This window comes from Amblyomma americanum, chromosome 11 (assembly GCF_052857255.1).
Source record: "Amblyomma americanum isolate KBUSLIRL-KWMA chromosome 11, ASM5285725v1, whole genome shotgun sequence".
Taxonomy (NCBI): domain Eukaryota; kingdom Metazoa; phylum Arthropoda; class Arachnida; order Ixodida; family Ixodidae; genus Amblyomma; species Amblyomma americanum.
The window spans coordinates 118,223,187-118,238,429 of record NC_135507.1 but is presented as its reverse complement, the minus strand read 5'-3'; the positions used below and the strand labels follow the sequence as shown (position 1 = coordinate 118,238,429).

The window sequence follows — 15,243 nt, the reverse complement described above, 5'->3', positions numbered from 1 at the left end:
TATGACAGATCAATGTACTGCAGAAGTCACACCATCTTTTTAGTGATAGCAACATTACGGTAGCATTTCGAGCCTTCAGCGTGGCGGCGCCGCCACGCTGTCACGTGGTTGGTCACGTGGTGCGGAGCAGCTGCTGGCGGCGCGCGCCATTCCTGATCACGTGGTTCGTCCCGTGGTTGGTCACGTGACCAAGTTCCACTCGGCCAGCTGTAGCTATCGCGTCACTCCAGGTTTACCCAAAGCTAAACCACCGCCAGTTTTTCCCTTCCTAATTCCTGCAGACGTTCACGCATTGACGAATGAATCTTTTGAGCCTCGCGATACGATTCTAAAGGCCCGGATCGACGGTAAGCCCTTTCCGCTTTTCTTCGTAGTGCCCTCAGTCGCTTATATTCTCGTTCAATACTTGTGAACCCGCGAGGTATGGGGATTTCCTTGGTATAACGACTCAGGCTATCTTGCACCAGCAAAGTGAAGTCATCAAAACTAATGTCCGTGGAAACGTTTTGAATTATGTTGCGACGAAAAGCTTCCGAATCGGTAAGTTTGGATTTACGTTGGGCACCCTGACATCGTAAACTAGTATGATTTACCAGTTTCGGATAGTGATCACTTCCACATGTCTCAATGTCTGTGGCCTACCCCACGTCAGACACCAGGCCCTGAGTACACAGTCAGATCTAAACAGCTCGAATAACGAAAACCGCGTAGAAATGTCGGAGAACCATCGTTCAGAACACATAAGTTACATTTCTCTGCGGCACACTCAACGTCCCTTCCAAGGGTGTCACACTGGTCACTACCCAAAGCAGTATTATGAGAGTTCAAAACACCGCAAATCAGTAAAGGAGAACCCGCTATTTTAAACATAGTCAAGAGCATCAAGAAAGACGCGACCATATGCTTGCAAGTAAATACTAATAACAGTAACGCATACGTTACGAAAGGAAACTGCAAGCCACGAAATCCGGAATGTCAGAATCACTGCACTGGATCAGGTAGGAGGTTAGGTCCTTCCTCGCTCTACTCAAACCAGATGGACGTGATGATTTGTATGACACATAGTTCGAGAGACGGAAACCGTCACCCACACCGGCTTCTGTATGCACAACACAGGAAAATTGTTTTGCACAAGAAGTCTGTGAGACTCCGCACTTTTGCTCTTAAGTTGTTTTCATTCCACTGAAAAACTTCGACACTTTGATAGCGGTTATTCATAAAAAGTTTGCCCAATGGAGGACCTAGGAAGCTGAGCCAGTAGAGGCTCCACATACCGCAAAGCCTTCACCTCCGGGAGGATGTTTGCTTGCGGAATGGCTGTCAGGATAGCTCGAACTTCAGTAAAGAGCATAGGTAGAATGAGCTGCATGCACCATTGGGACTGAAGAGTTGACTCCAGAAACTGAGGCTCGTTAAGGTACCACCTGCGCAGGCCGAGCCGAAGAACGCTGAAATGAGGCAGTTGAGGAACCCGGAATAGGACCTTGCACTTGGCTGTCAGAACGCTTCCGAGTAGTCCTCTTTAATGAGGAAGCGATCAGCACAACTGAAGAACTGGAGGTAGAATTCTGCACTTGACGGCTTGAATTTTGTCGAGCAGACTTTTTCCGCACGGACGCATACGATGCAGATTTCGAAGCTTGGTTATTGCATTGTTGCACTGGATTCTGGATTCACTGCTTCCAGATTTGGAGGAGGTGCGTTTTTGCTTGGCGACCTGCCATGAAGTATTTCGTGACGCCAGAGGTTTGAAGCAGCTATGTTTTGGGGACAGCCCTAGAAAGAAGCGGCATGATTACCACCACGGTTCGCGCACTTCGGTTGCAGAAGCGATTTGCACTGGGTGTGCTCATGGCTCTCCGAACAAATCTTGCCTCGGCGCGGAGCGCGGCAGTTGTTTGCCATGAGGCCGAATCGCTGACAGTAGAAGCGCCGGAGTGCTGGTTTAAGGTACACTTGCACAGGATGACCAGTGAAGCCCGAAAACATCCTATCTGGCATTGGACGGTCTTCCCTGAAGGTGAGAATCACTGAGTCTACGGGATGGGATTCCGTAGCTCCATCCGCTTGACGCCGATACATAGTCTGTCGGCGTGCTGAGATCACTCGGGCATCCCTCAGAAATTCTATAAGTTGTTCATCGCTGCACTGGAGAGCAACGTAGTGCATTTTACCAAAGTTTCTTGTGTAGGACTCCGGAATAGAAGGATTGACACCTAACCCAGCCACTTCAGATAGCAACAACAGAGGCTTAGCTGATGCTAATGAATTAAAACACACAGAGAAACTTCCACTTTATTTAGCCTGAATGAAATGAAGTAACTTTCTCCATTGCGGCAGAAACAATTTCTGACGAGACTGTTTGGGTTCACTTTCCAAAAGCTTCGGCCCTCTTGAGTCGGACGGAACACTGCACGAATCCCTTCCGGTCGCTTTTTCTTGTAGGAGACCAGCGTAAACGGTGCTTCATCACACTCTCTCCTCCAGCTAGCTCTGCACATCCTGTAATGTGCTCTCACTATAATTGGCGATTTCCTGGAGGCGAGGTTTCTGTTCTTCGTCTTCTTCTTCTTTACCTCCGTAAACATGGTTTTTGTTCGCCACTTCCTCTTCTTCATCCTCGGCTAGAGGATGCGTTGTCATAGCTCCTGCTCCGTCAGTCACCAGTAATGGTGGCTTGAGGATGTTGCTCCCCACATGATGGCCAGCTGGCACTTGAGTGCACCCAGAAATGGTATTCATTATGCCCAGGACAGCTCTCGAGACCTGAAACTGGGTGTTGGCCCCCAACCACAGCGGTGGCTGCAGACGCGCGAAATCAAGGCACTCCGTACCTTGCACTGTACGTACCGGAATCCCGCTGGAACTCTCGCTGGCCACACGAGGACCAGTAGGCTCACGAAACGGCGGTCAGGCACAAAAGGCAAACAATAACTTGACGCAGCGCACCAGAACAGCGACCGAACATACCGTATTTACGCGCATAATTTGCGCACCCTTAACTTATCACCCGGGTTTGCAAAATTTTTTACTCAGATATTTTACGCACCGCGCTGAGCTACAACAGGGTGAGTTGTTGGGCTAGTTGGTGTTCGGATTTTACAGGCATATTTTTAGCGCAAAGGACGGGACGAGATACAGACAAGACGAGCACGGGCGCTACTGACAACTGCTTTATTGAAGAAAGATCGAGGCATATAAATACATATCTGGCCTGCGCCAGCGCTACCTAACAAGGAACTTGGAATCACAGCAGATGACGCGATAGGAAATTGATCTCAGCATTATACAAAACGACAGACGTGTCACTAACGCAGTTCTGACCCCCTTTCCTGATAAAGAAAGCTTCCAAAGTTTCACGGGCAGTTTTTTGACAACTTCTGCCAAGGATTGAAGCACTCCGGAACCGTGGCTCACACTTGGTGCAAGCAATGCAGTGGGCAACTAAATTCGTGCGTTCCTTATTGTAGATATCTTTAGCATGCTCCCGGAGTCGATCGTTTACGCAGCGCCCTGTCTGGCCGATGTACACCTTGCCACATGACAGGGGAATCCTGTACACGCTGAGCTAGACCACCATCATGCACGCGGGCTCTACCCTATGACTCTACCCAGTAGCATTCGGCTATTCCGCGTGTTGGTTCGGAAGGCTTTTTGAATCTTTTGTGCACTGGGCGTTCATGATGGTGTCAGGGGCCGCTGTTACAATAGCGGCGGCACCAGCGGCATCGCCACTCGGAACAGCCAGCAGCGCTTCCGAGGAGGATCGGCAGCTGATAGAACAGCCAGCACCGCTGTTTGGCTGATGCATGTGACTCGACTGCCGGCTACGCTTTTCTTGGTGGCTCTGACGGCTTGTGTTCGGTTGTTCGGTCGTGCCTTGCGATGAGATTTCACAACTATACGGCAAGTTTCAAAGTGCTTGTCAGCGCCTTATCACGGCGCGGAGCGGCAAAGCCAGCGAGAATAACCGCGTGCGCACAAGTTTGTCCGTAGACGACAATCGTTGTGTCCGCAAACTTGTGCGCACGTGGCTATTCGCGCTGGAGTCTCAGCACCGCGCCGTGATAAGGCTCCGACAAGCAGTTTGGTCGACGCTCGTGCGGTACTGTTAAAGAATTGTGTGATGTTATAATTGATTTATTGATTCGCGGTTGCTTTCCCGGACGAAGTTGCGAAAGCAAACTTACAGAATCCGTAACTACCGAACAATTGGCTGGGCCGCAGGCGATGACGCTGTTTTAGTGTCTTATTCAGCTTCGTGCATGCACCTTCAAGCCATCCCGCAAGTAAGGGGGGGGGGCACGGCCTTTCATTTAGAGTGGACTTTTTTTTCGGGGGGCGGCCAGCGTTGGGTTTGGGTCTGGGTTGTGACGTATACGCAGCAACATACACTATACCTATATTGCGCGTTATGACCTTTGTGGAGTTTTTAAGTCGCGCTCGCGAAATCCCCGCGTAATTTGCGCACCCCCTTCTTGGAGCCCTAAATTCTTAAAAAAAAGTGCGCAAATTTCCGCGTAAATACGGTATCCTCTTTACATATCACTGCACAGATGCGGACACTGTCGGACAAGACACACATGGCCTCTCTTTAACCGAAGTGATCATATGTGCCTCGGTGGCCTAGGGACAGCATGTCAGACTCTGAGATGCAACTGGCATGGGTTCGTCTCCCACCTCAACCGAATTTTCTTTTCAGGGAAATTAATTTACTTTACATTCACACAGGTGATAATGACGTTTGAGCAACGTTGCTGCCTGGTATTGACAATTTATGTTCCTTTAATACCTTTCAAACCCGCCGTTCCACATGTATGCCATTACCTCTTCGACCAACCCTAACTTTCTTACACGGACAGCGCCGGCGCCACCGCGTTCTCCGCCTAGCGCCTTAATGCTTTCGCGTTAAAAATGTTAGCATGCGTGGATGTGCACTGCGGCGAAACCGCTGCCTTTGACACAGGCCGTTGGTGTGCATCTGCTGATACAGGGCGGAGGATCATCAAAGCCAGCACAGCAGCGATGACCACTTTCGGGCCTCTAACCAATATTCCCTTCGGCGTCATGGAGCACCGAATCGGTGTGCTGGAAAGCCCCGGCTATCACATCAAGTATCCGGTAAATTCATATTTGTGCTCATTTGAAGACTTAACCTGCATTTGCAGTCTATATAAAAACCTTGCTTGGGGGTGCGGAAATGAGGACCTTGTTCAGAGAAGCATAAAGTCATTCAAACCATGGATAGCAATGAGTAATGTTCTTTTTTGTGTTGATCCGTGGGGGAAATTATATTCTGGGAAAATGGCCGGTGACTGGAAGATACCAGAAATCACATCACTCTTTAAGCAGAAATGGCTCCACGAATCCTTTATCTATATCTTTATTCCTTTAACCAGCATCCTACACATGCTTCCACATAACTGCAGCGTAAAAAATTACGAGCACAAAAAAGGGGAGAAACACATACGACACGGACAAAACAAAGCTCCCCTTTTTTGTGCTCGTAATTTTTTACGCTGCAGTTATGTGGAAGCAAAGTAACCAACTTGCCCAAAAGCTCGTTTTACTAAATCCTACAAATGACTTGGCCTTATATCGTCTAACCTAATGAGCAATCTGGGTTTAGTTGAGTTCCTTTACGACCATCGACCACGTTTTTGAAAACGCTACTCCTGTGAAACTCAGTTGGCTGAATTTAGCGTGATATCCCTGACTTCGAATTGACACCATATTTTTTAGATTTTACGCGACACCGCATACAGCTCGTTCGGCCGAAACGCCGTCAGCGTAGTCAGCACGGCACGTCAGAAGTAATCGGGAGCTGCGCAAAAAAATTCGTATCATGTCAATTTTTGGTTGTAGTGATTGATTATTGATTGGTGCGTAATAGGCAATGACTAGTTAAAGAAACATTTGCAATTCATTGAATAATTAACGAAATGGAAATTGGAAAAATTAGAAAAAGGACACTCAAAGGTGTCAAAATGCTCAGAACGAAAAGCCAATGCTTGTAGATGCTAATTAGGAAAAATTGGCATGCCTAATTGATCACTTAGTTAATTAAAACAATTTTTAAAAAATGAAAAAAATGTCTTCAAAGGTGTCAAACTGCTTAGAATGAAAACCCTAACCCACTACGCTATTGCGTCATACCCTTAATGAGGAGCTTAGGAGTTCTCTTGAATTGAGGCTTTCGACCGTGATCTTTTTTCTTTTATTTGATACTGTAAGTTCCATCAAGGACTGTAACAGGAAGGGCTCTGAATGATACAATTGTAGTTCACATGTTGGTAGTAAACGATTTAACAATAACATATGGCAAAAATAGGTACAAAATCGGTTAGAGAATCCAAGTTGAGGTACAAATAATAGGCGGAAAACATGATGACAAGGATACCAAAAAAGGAAATCGGCTGCAGTTAGTGTTGTATTTTCAATCTAGGCACAAACAAAACGGTAAAAATAAACAGGGCAGAAAAGTGTTGAAAATGAGAATAACTACTGGGAAACAAACAGGTGATCTATAACCAGGGCACTGAACGCATCTAATGATAAGCTGTTAGTAATATCTATATCTAGATTGTTCCATTCTCGTGTAGCTGGAGGAAAAAATGAGTATTTGAATATGTCAGTACGGAATGGAAACTCGTTTAATTTGTGTGTGATGTTGTGGCGGGTCGATCTAGTTTTTGTGGTCGTTATGTATTTTGTAGCGGGCACCTTTAGTTGGTTGTGTATTAGCTGACACATAAATTTAAGTCTTGCGAATTTTGCTCTGTTCTCCAGGGTTAGTTCTGCACGTTTTAGTAATTGTGCTGGTGAGTCTGTAAGGGAGTGTTTATTATATACACATCTTAGTGCCTTTCTCTGCACCCCTTCAAGTTTTTTAATGAGCTTGTTAGTAAAGGGAAACCAAACGGTGTTGCCGTATTCTAGAATTGGTCTGACAATAGTTTTATATGCTAGTAATTTTGTTTCAGGGGGTGCTAGTTTAAGGCGTCTGTTAGTGAAGAAGACTTGTTTTAGTGCATTAGATGTGATGATGTTAACGTGCGAATCCCATCTGAAATCAGAGGTTAGTGTCACACCAAGGTACTTATGCTCAAGTACAGATACAAGATGAATATTATTAAGCCTGTACTGAAAAGCTGATGTGTGTTTTTTTCCTAGTTATAGATAAAAGAACAGATTTATTTAAATTGATGTCCATCTGCCAGTCCTGACACCACTGGTACACTGCTGTTAAGGCGTTATTTAAAACTATATGGTCATCAAAAGAGTTAATTTCCTTGTAAAGGACGCAGTCATCTGCGAAAAGTTTAATATTCTGTGAAACACAAGCTGGTAGGTCATTTATAAATATTAGGAACAGTACTGGTGCTAGGACACTTCCTTGAGGTACTCCCGATGTAACATTAGTTGTCGCTGATTTCTCATCGTTAATTGCAACAAATTGCATGCGATTACTAAGATAGTCTTTAATCCAGTTTAGAATAGAACCAGTTCCTAAAATAAGTGGAAGTTTTGCAATAAGTTTAGTATGTCACACACGGTCAAATGCTTTCGAGAAGTCTCAAAATATAAGATCAATTTGTTTCTGGTCATCAATGCTCATGGATATGTCATGTGTTAATTCAATTAATTGAGTAATAGTAGAAAGACCTTTACGAAAGCCGTGCTGACACGGGGTTAAAATGTCATTTACTTGAAGATAAGCGTTTATGTGTTTTAAAACAATATGTTCTAATAACTTGCAAACTGTGCTCGTTAGTGATATAGGTCTGAAGTTCGAAGGGTCGGAATTATTTCCTGATTTGTGTATCGGTGTTATTTTGGCTGTTTTCCAATCCCTAGGGAGGGTGCAAGTGGATAATGATTTGTTAAAAAGTAGTACCAGGAATTTAGCTATCCACTCGGCATATCTATGTAGGAATATGTCAGAGATGTTATCAGGCCCTGGTGCTTTCTTAGTGTCCAGATTTAGTAAAAGGTTTAACACTCCTGGTTCAGTTACCGTTAGTGGTTCGATTGTCACGCCTGTGCTAGAGTTCATTCCTGGTAGCTCTCCGTTATCCGTTGTGAAGATGGAGCAGAAGTAGTTATTTAAAGTAGTTGCTGCATTTCTGTCATCCTCCGGCGATGCCCGTCTTTCACCTTGTTTTTTAGGGTTTATATAACGCCAGAATTTTCGGGGAGAATTTTTCAGAAATTTAGGAAGTGTTTGTGTAAAATAATATGTCTTGGCCCTCTTCATTTTTGATTTCAAATCATCAACAGCGGAAATAAGGTTTAGAACTGTTCGTTGTGACGGATGGTCTTTCTGTCTCTTTCTGAGTCGTCGAACTTTTCTTTTTGCGTGGATTACGGTTCGAGTTATCCAGGGGTTATGTTTGTGGGTCCTTTTAGTTTCCAATGGTACGTAGTTAGTGACAATGTATGACACAACTGTTTTAAATTTATGCCATAGGGATTCGATGTTTGTGTTTGTATCGTGTGCGAGTTGATGGAAGGATGAGAGTTCGAGTGATAGTGTATCAATGATGCCTGTATCATCGGCTCTGCTGTAATCTTTAGACATTATTGTTGATCGAGAAGAAGGTAGAGAACCATTATATGGGACATTATTGTTGATCGAGAAGAAGGTAGAGAACCATTATATGGGACAGCACAATAGACCAGTTTGTGGTCTGACAGGCCGGCTGCCACTTCGGATTTTGCCTCATGGATAGGCAAATGATTACTAAGAAATGCTAGGTCTAAAATGTTTGAGCTAGATCCTTGTACCCGCGTAGGCTCGTTTATTATCTGGGTTAGATCGAAAGAAAGCATGATATCAAAAAGAACATCGGCGCAAGGTGATCGATGATGTAGTGTGTGCCAGTTAATGTCAGGTAGATTGAAGTCGCCCAGTAATATCACCTTGTTTCCCTTCACATGCTGCTGCATATACGCGTACAAAGATTGCATTGTAATCAGATCGGAAGAAGGACAGCGATAGATGCATCCCACAGTGATGGTAGTATCTACAAGGCAAAGTTTACAAAAACTGCTTCAACTCCTTCAACGTCCGGCAAGGTAATGAACGGTATTTCTTTTTTTATCAACAAAGCAACGCCTCCGCCTCGTGTTGGCCGATCTTGTTGGTCGATCGTGTTGGCCGTTGGTCGATCGTGTTGGCCGATCTGCTGGAAAGTCTTTGATGTCTTTGGTTAGCCAAGTTTCTGTTATGGCGATGAATTCTGCCTCAAAGTTTAATATTATCGATTCGAGGGGATCAAGCTTGTTAATTATACTTCGAGCGTTAACATTAACGAAGGTTATTTTGGACACTGGGGGCGGCGTGTACGCAGGTTGCGCGTATCGGGGTCCTGGTTTTTTGGTTTATTAGAAGTGGATACTATGGGAGACACCGCATTTTTTTCTTCATCCCAAAAATAAAGGCGACTGTTGATCTTTAGTTTGTCATAAGTGTTGATTGATGCCACGCTTAAGACACGAAGCGGGAATAGCAAGCACTCAAAAAAGAACAGTGATGTCACAACAGCTCTAGGAATTGAAATAGCTGAGATAGTGGAATTAAAACAGTATTCAAAGCAGCAGAAGATTGAAATCAAAGGACTCCCCCTCAAGGCTGACGAAAACCTTGCTGATGCACTCATGCGGTTTGGAGAAAAGCGCGGTGTTCTAATATAGAGTACTGATTTTGATGTCACTCATTGCATGCCCGAGAAGTAGAAGATAATGCCAAACGTAATTGTCCGGCTCACATCACGCTCTGTCTGCAAGAGAATACAGCTGGCGGTTAAGAAACGAAGCTTCTCTCCGGAGGACTTCGGCTACGATGGCACTAACACTATCTATATTGATGAACATCTTTATCCCGAATATAAGATTCTACTTGGAAAAGCTATTGCAAGAAAGCGTTAGAAATACTGGAAGTGCACCTGGGTTGCCAACGGAAAAATTTTTGTTAGGAAGGCCAAAAACTCGAACGTGATTCAGATCCGTTCCGAGGCCGACGTAACTCTCATTTGTAATGCGTATACTGAAAACATGCCATGACCAGTGTGCCGTTATCACATCAATTTTCAAATCGAAATGCTTGTGCATCTCTGCTTTATCGCAATCGACTAAAATTTGAGTTTGGGATTTGGGCTAGTTGGTTCATACTTGAAATATTAGTGAGCAGCGCTAAAGATCGGCACAGAACACACCAGAAACATGGAAACACAAGACGGGCACTGACTACCAACTGTTTATTGTGAAGCCACCCGGCACATTATGAAGTCATAATAAACCAAGTTATAGTCAGGGAGCCAATGAAGCTTTTTTGCTTTTTTCCCACATTTTTGCTTCGTGCTTTAAGCTCCGAAAAAAGGGTAATTCATTTCGAGAATTACCGATCTTGAAATCTCCGTCTTATTTGCTTGATTGTGCTTTTAATTGGTAACTTTTATTAAGTTATCAGCAACTAAAAATATGCGCAAACTTGAACTGCTACTCTCGCTCTGCAAGTGACGACGACCCCCTTCCGCGATTGTCCTAAGAAGTCCGCAGAGTTCGTATGTGCGATTTCGGCGATTCTGGAGAGCGAATTCAAAAAGTTTAACGAATGCAAATACCTAATGAGTGTAGTGTTCACAATATTGACCTGAAATCGACTATTTATAAAATTACAGGACGCGCATACAATGAACGCGAAGTTCCGGTTGTACCCAGACTGCAGCGCAATGCTTTAAGCCGCCAATAACAGTCGTCACCGTCGCTTGTGGATAACAAATAAAGCCGTTTCCGTAACCCGAACGATCTGCGAGCATACTTCTGGATAAAGTAATTTAAAATTTAATGTCGTCACAACAAAAAGGAAAATCAGCGAGAAGAGCCGCATAACTTTCTTATCGGCCGTCCGTGGAAGCAGTTCAATACCAGCTTTTTTCTGCGGTTATGGGCATACTCATCCACAGTTACGATATGGCCTAGAAACAGCAGCTTTTCAAGGGCAAAGTGACACTTCTCTGCTTTCAAGGTTAACCCGGACGACTTGATAGCTTCCAGCACTGTTCGAAGCCTTTCCAACTGGTCATCAAAGCTTGAGGCATGACAACGACGTCATCTATGTTTACTAGACAAATCTACCGATTCAAACCTGCCAGTACTGTATCCCGTTGTAACATGCTGGAGCTAAACAGAGTTCAAATGGCATCACCTTGAACTCGGAGAGGCAATCAGGTGTATTGAATGTGGTCTTTTTTGCTAGTAGCCGCTCTTGAGGCTGATCGAAGAGAAGTCCTTAGTATTGCGCAGCTGGTCCAGTGTAGGTAGGTAGGTAGGCCTCAGGCATTGCTGGCATATACCCACTGCGGGGGAGTGGCCAAGACACAGGCGGTTCATTGCTAGATACAGGAACGTTTTGACGGGAAAAGAAGTGGTAATAGTATGTAGGCTGATAGATTGGAAGACGCAAGGACAGGGGTCCTGTTAACTTGGAGATCGAAGAAGGACAATGGCTTAATGTGCATAATAGTATACAATGCCTGTAATGTTTCAATGCCGTACTGACTGCACTACTATGCTACTATGCACTACTATCATGCTAAGCAGGCAGTCAATATCATTGGCGAGATCGTGTATCCCTGCCTGGCGCCCTTCCTTATCGGAATTTCATTGCTCAATTTATGGAGGACGATGGTAGCTGTGCAGCCGTTCTATTTTCCAGTATTTCTGCATAAGGGTGATCTAAATCCTGATTCCGTAATACCTGCATGGCGGCTGAAGTTTCGAGTGAGTCAAACGCTTCTCGTGAAGAGTTCGTTACATCCTGAGCGTTTCTGTATCACCAGACTGATAATCTGAATATGGTCTATCGTCGAGTAGCCTTTACGAAACCCTGCCTGATGATTTAGTTGATTAAAATCAAATATTTTCGCGACTCATTTAGTGATTAGCGTAGTAAATACTCTGTAGGCAACAGCCAGTAACCTGATTCGTTTATAACTTTCCAGGTCCTTGACGCCTCCTTTCCTATTGATTAAGATTATGTAAGCGCTCTTCCAAGCTTCCGGATCAGTCGAGATCATGAGGCATTGAGTATACAAGGTGGCTATTTTTTCCAGCACAATCTTCCCATCGTCCGTCAGCAGATCTCTTGTTACCTGATCGTCGCTTGCCGCCTTCCCCCTTTGCGTTGCTCCTAAAGCTTTCTTTTCTTCCCCTTTCGTTACTGGTGGGATGTCCTATTGCTGTGCGCTACTACCTCTCTCATTATCGTGCTGATTACATTCGCCATTGTAGAGACTTGTGTAGAACTCGTCGGCTACTTTAACTGTCTTATCTATATATAGTGCTCCTAACATGGGCCTCCTTGTCTCTCAACGCGTATATTTGATTTGTGTTTATGCTTAATTTCATGTTCACCGGTTTTTGGACTACATTGGTTCTTTAGGGCATGCTCAATTCTCCCCATACTATACTTCCTGATTTCGATTACTTTGTGGTAGGAGGTCCTCATTTATTTGATGTCCCGGTAGCCGCGGCTTAGTGAGCCGGTGGAGCGGGCTGTCGACGTTACTGACCAGGCCGGTCGACGAAAACGATCTGTTCTGCGCGAGGCAGATCGCGCCAGCTTCAACTTTATCAGCGCCGCTACAGATGCACCCCCCCCCCCCTAGCGCGGTGCGCGATAAAGAAAAAAAACGGGGTGTACAATTTTGTACAGGTTGGTCAAACACAGGGCACAGTTACGTTCCTGAAGGCCGCCGGGCGGGTGAAGCAAACTCAGGCGGTCGAGCCTCGCAGCTGCGCAAAGGGCAAAGGGAGCCAAAGGATGAGGATGAGGACGAAAAGAAAATGCGGGAGAAGTCAAGGAATTGGAGGCGAGCTAGGCATGCTGCAGTCGCAAGGTCTACTGGTGGGGCCGTCAGGTGGGTTGAAGCGGGCCGGAAAACGTCATTGCAGAAAATGCACCCGCGGCGGGAGTTACGGGCGATATGTGCTTTGCGCTGGACCAGTGGGTGCAGACGAAGGGATGGCGTGCGGAAGCCGCCACCGTAGAAGCGGAGGGGATGCCTCAGCCGCTGGCGACGGTGAAAGGACGGCACACGATGCTGACACGGGGCTGGAGGTCAGTTGCGGGGGGCTCGGGCGGCTGTGCAGGGAAGTGGTCGAAGTGGTCGACGAGGTGCAGCGGCTGTATGCAAACACGAACTCACTGGGGCAGTGGGACGGGTGGCTTGGGGCACAAGAAGCAAGTCCGGGGCGTAGTCGTCGAAATCGAAAGGATACGGTAGGACTGTCTCATCTGTCGCGGCTGCACAGGCACTGGTGAAGGCGCCAGGTGGGCAGGGATATGTGGCAGGTGTTTCGGGTGGCGCATTAGGCGCGACATGGCCCTGGGGTGGTGTGCATGCGTGCCTCGCGACAGGAATGACGGTAGAGCTCACTGTGGGTGGGCGTGATGTAGCAGGCGAACTTGGCACTAGATGCGAGTCCGGGCCCGGGTCGAAAGAGGGTGCTGCCGGAGATGGTCCAAGGGCAGGTGCCACAGCTGGGAAGCAGGGCCGGGCAGGAGGTGCCCAGGGAAGAGAGCTCGCAGGTGGATGACCGTCCGTAGGGGCCGTTGCAGCAAACTTGGTGGAGACAGGGGTGTAGTACGAGGCAGCTCGGTGTGAAGGTGGGCAAGAGAATGACGCGTGCTCACGTGGCGCTTGCCGAACCGTGGGTGGGGGCCCATACGGTGGCGGCGATAGTGGAGAGACCGTGGGTGGGCGGGAGAGACTGTGGGTGGGCGTGATGTAGCAGGCGAACTTGGCACTAGATGCGAGTCCGGGCCCGGGTCGAAAGAGGGTGCTGCCGGAGATGGTCCAAGGGCAGGTGCCACAGCTGGGAAGCAGGGCCGGGCAGGAGGTGCCCAGGGAAGAGAGCTCGCAGGTGGATGACCGTCCGTAGGGGCCGTTGCAGCAAACTTGGTGGAGACAGGGGTGTAGTACGAGGCAGCTCGGTGTGAAGGTGGGCAAGAGAATGACGCGTGCTCACGTGGCGCTTGCCGAACCGTGGGTGGGGGCCCATACGGTGGCGGCGATAGTGGAGAGACCGGTGTGGGGAGGGTCGGCGACGTAGGAGCGGGCGGAGGAAAAGCCGAAACAGCTGGGGTAGGGAATGCGGCAAGAGGTGGTGGTTCGAGTGGCGCCGCAGGTTCGGAGTCCGGAGTAGGAGGGCAGATAGTCGGCGTGAGCTCCAATCCAAAATATGCCGTCAGGTTCTTCTTGAAATCGGCGTATATGTAGGGGCCAGGAGGCGGCAACCGCAGCTGTGCCAGGAGACCAGGTGGGAGTTCGCGGCTGGTGTGCTGATAGCGCAGCAGCTGGCTGTACACATGGTTGACATGAAAGTGCGAGTCCAGCAGCGCCAGCCACAAAACGGGTATCCTGGCATAACAAGCGGGCGGGTCGGGCAGCCGAGGAAGGAAATAGCGCTGATAGGACTGAAGGAACTCACTGGATGCAGTGGTAGGCGCGTACATGAGGATGAAAAGCTGTCGAAAGCCGGTTGCGAACAGCGGGCGTGCAGCGGCAAGGCCAAGTGGAGAGACAGGACGGGTAGGAGCGCAGAGCCAGTGGGAGCGGGGTTCTGTGCGTGGGGGCTGTCGTCCGTGTCACCAGATGTGGTGGGAGGTCCACATTTATTTGATGTCCCGGTAGCCGCGGCTTAGTGAGCCGGCGCAGCGGGCTGTCGACGTTGCTGACCAGGCCGGCCGCCGAAAACGATCTGTTCTGCGCGAGGAGGTCGCGCCAACTTCAACTTCATCAGCGCCGCTGGCGATGTAGGCCGCAGGTAAAAGCAGGCCGCGAGGCTCAGGTCTCCCGGGTGTTAACCGATGGCTACCCTCATTTCATCATTTCCTGGGCTTACGAGAAGACTTCAGCGTTTAAGGAGGTTCAACGTCCCAAAGCGACTCAGGCTATGAGGGACGCCGTAGTGAAGGGCTCCGAATAATTTGGACCACCTAAGGTGCCTTAACGCGCTCTGACATTGCACAGTGCGCAGTCCTCTAGCACTTAGCCTACATCTAAACGCAGCCGTCGCGGCCGGGATCGAACCCGCGGCGGCTAGCTTGCGAGAAGTTCAGTAGAATATTATAAATGTCTGCGGAAAAACCAAGCGCGCTCCTGAGGACAGGAGCCGGAGGAAACTAGCAGTTCTTCCTTATATTCATATCACGGCTCAGGGGCTTAAAGAAGTTAC

General features: G+C 47.5%; 1 protein-coding gene across 1 annotated transcript in view; it reads left to right on the top strand.

Moving 5' to 3' along the window:
* The window catches only part of LOC144109966 (uncharacterized), a 120,050-nt gene that overhangs the window by 3,771 nt on the left and 101,036 nt on the right, over window positions 1-15,243 (top strand). Inside the window, exon 2 of the mRNA XM_077642769.1 lies at window positions 4,994-5,121. Within this exon, the coding sequence (XP_077498895.1) occupies window positions 5,026-5,121 (96 nt within the window). The 5' untranslated portion in view covers window positions 4,994-5,025. The remainder of the gene's footprint in view (window positions 1-4,993; window positions 5,122-15,243) is intronic.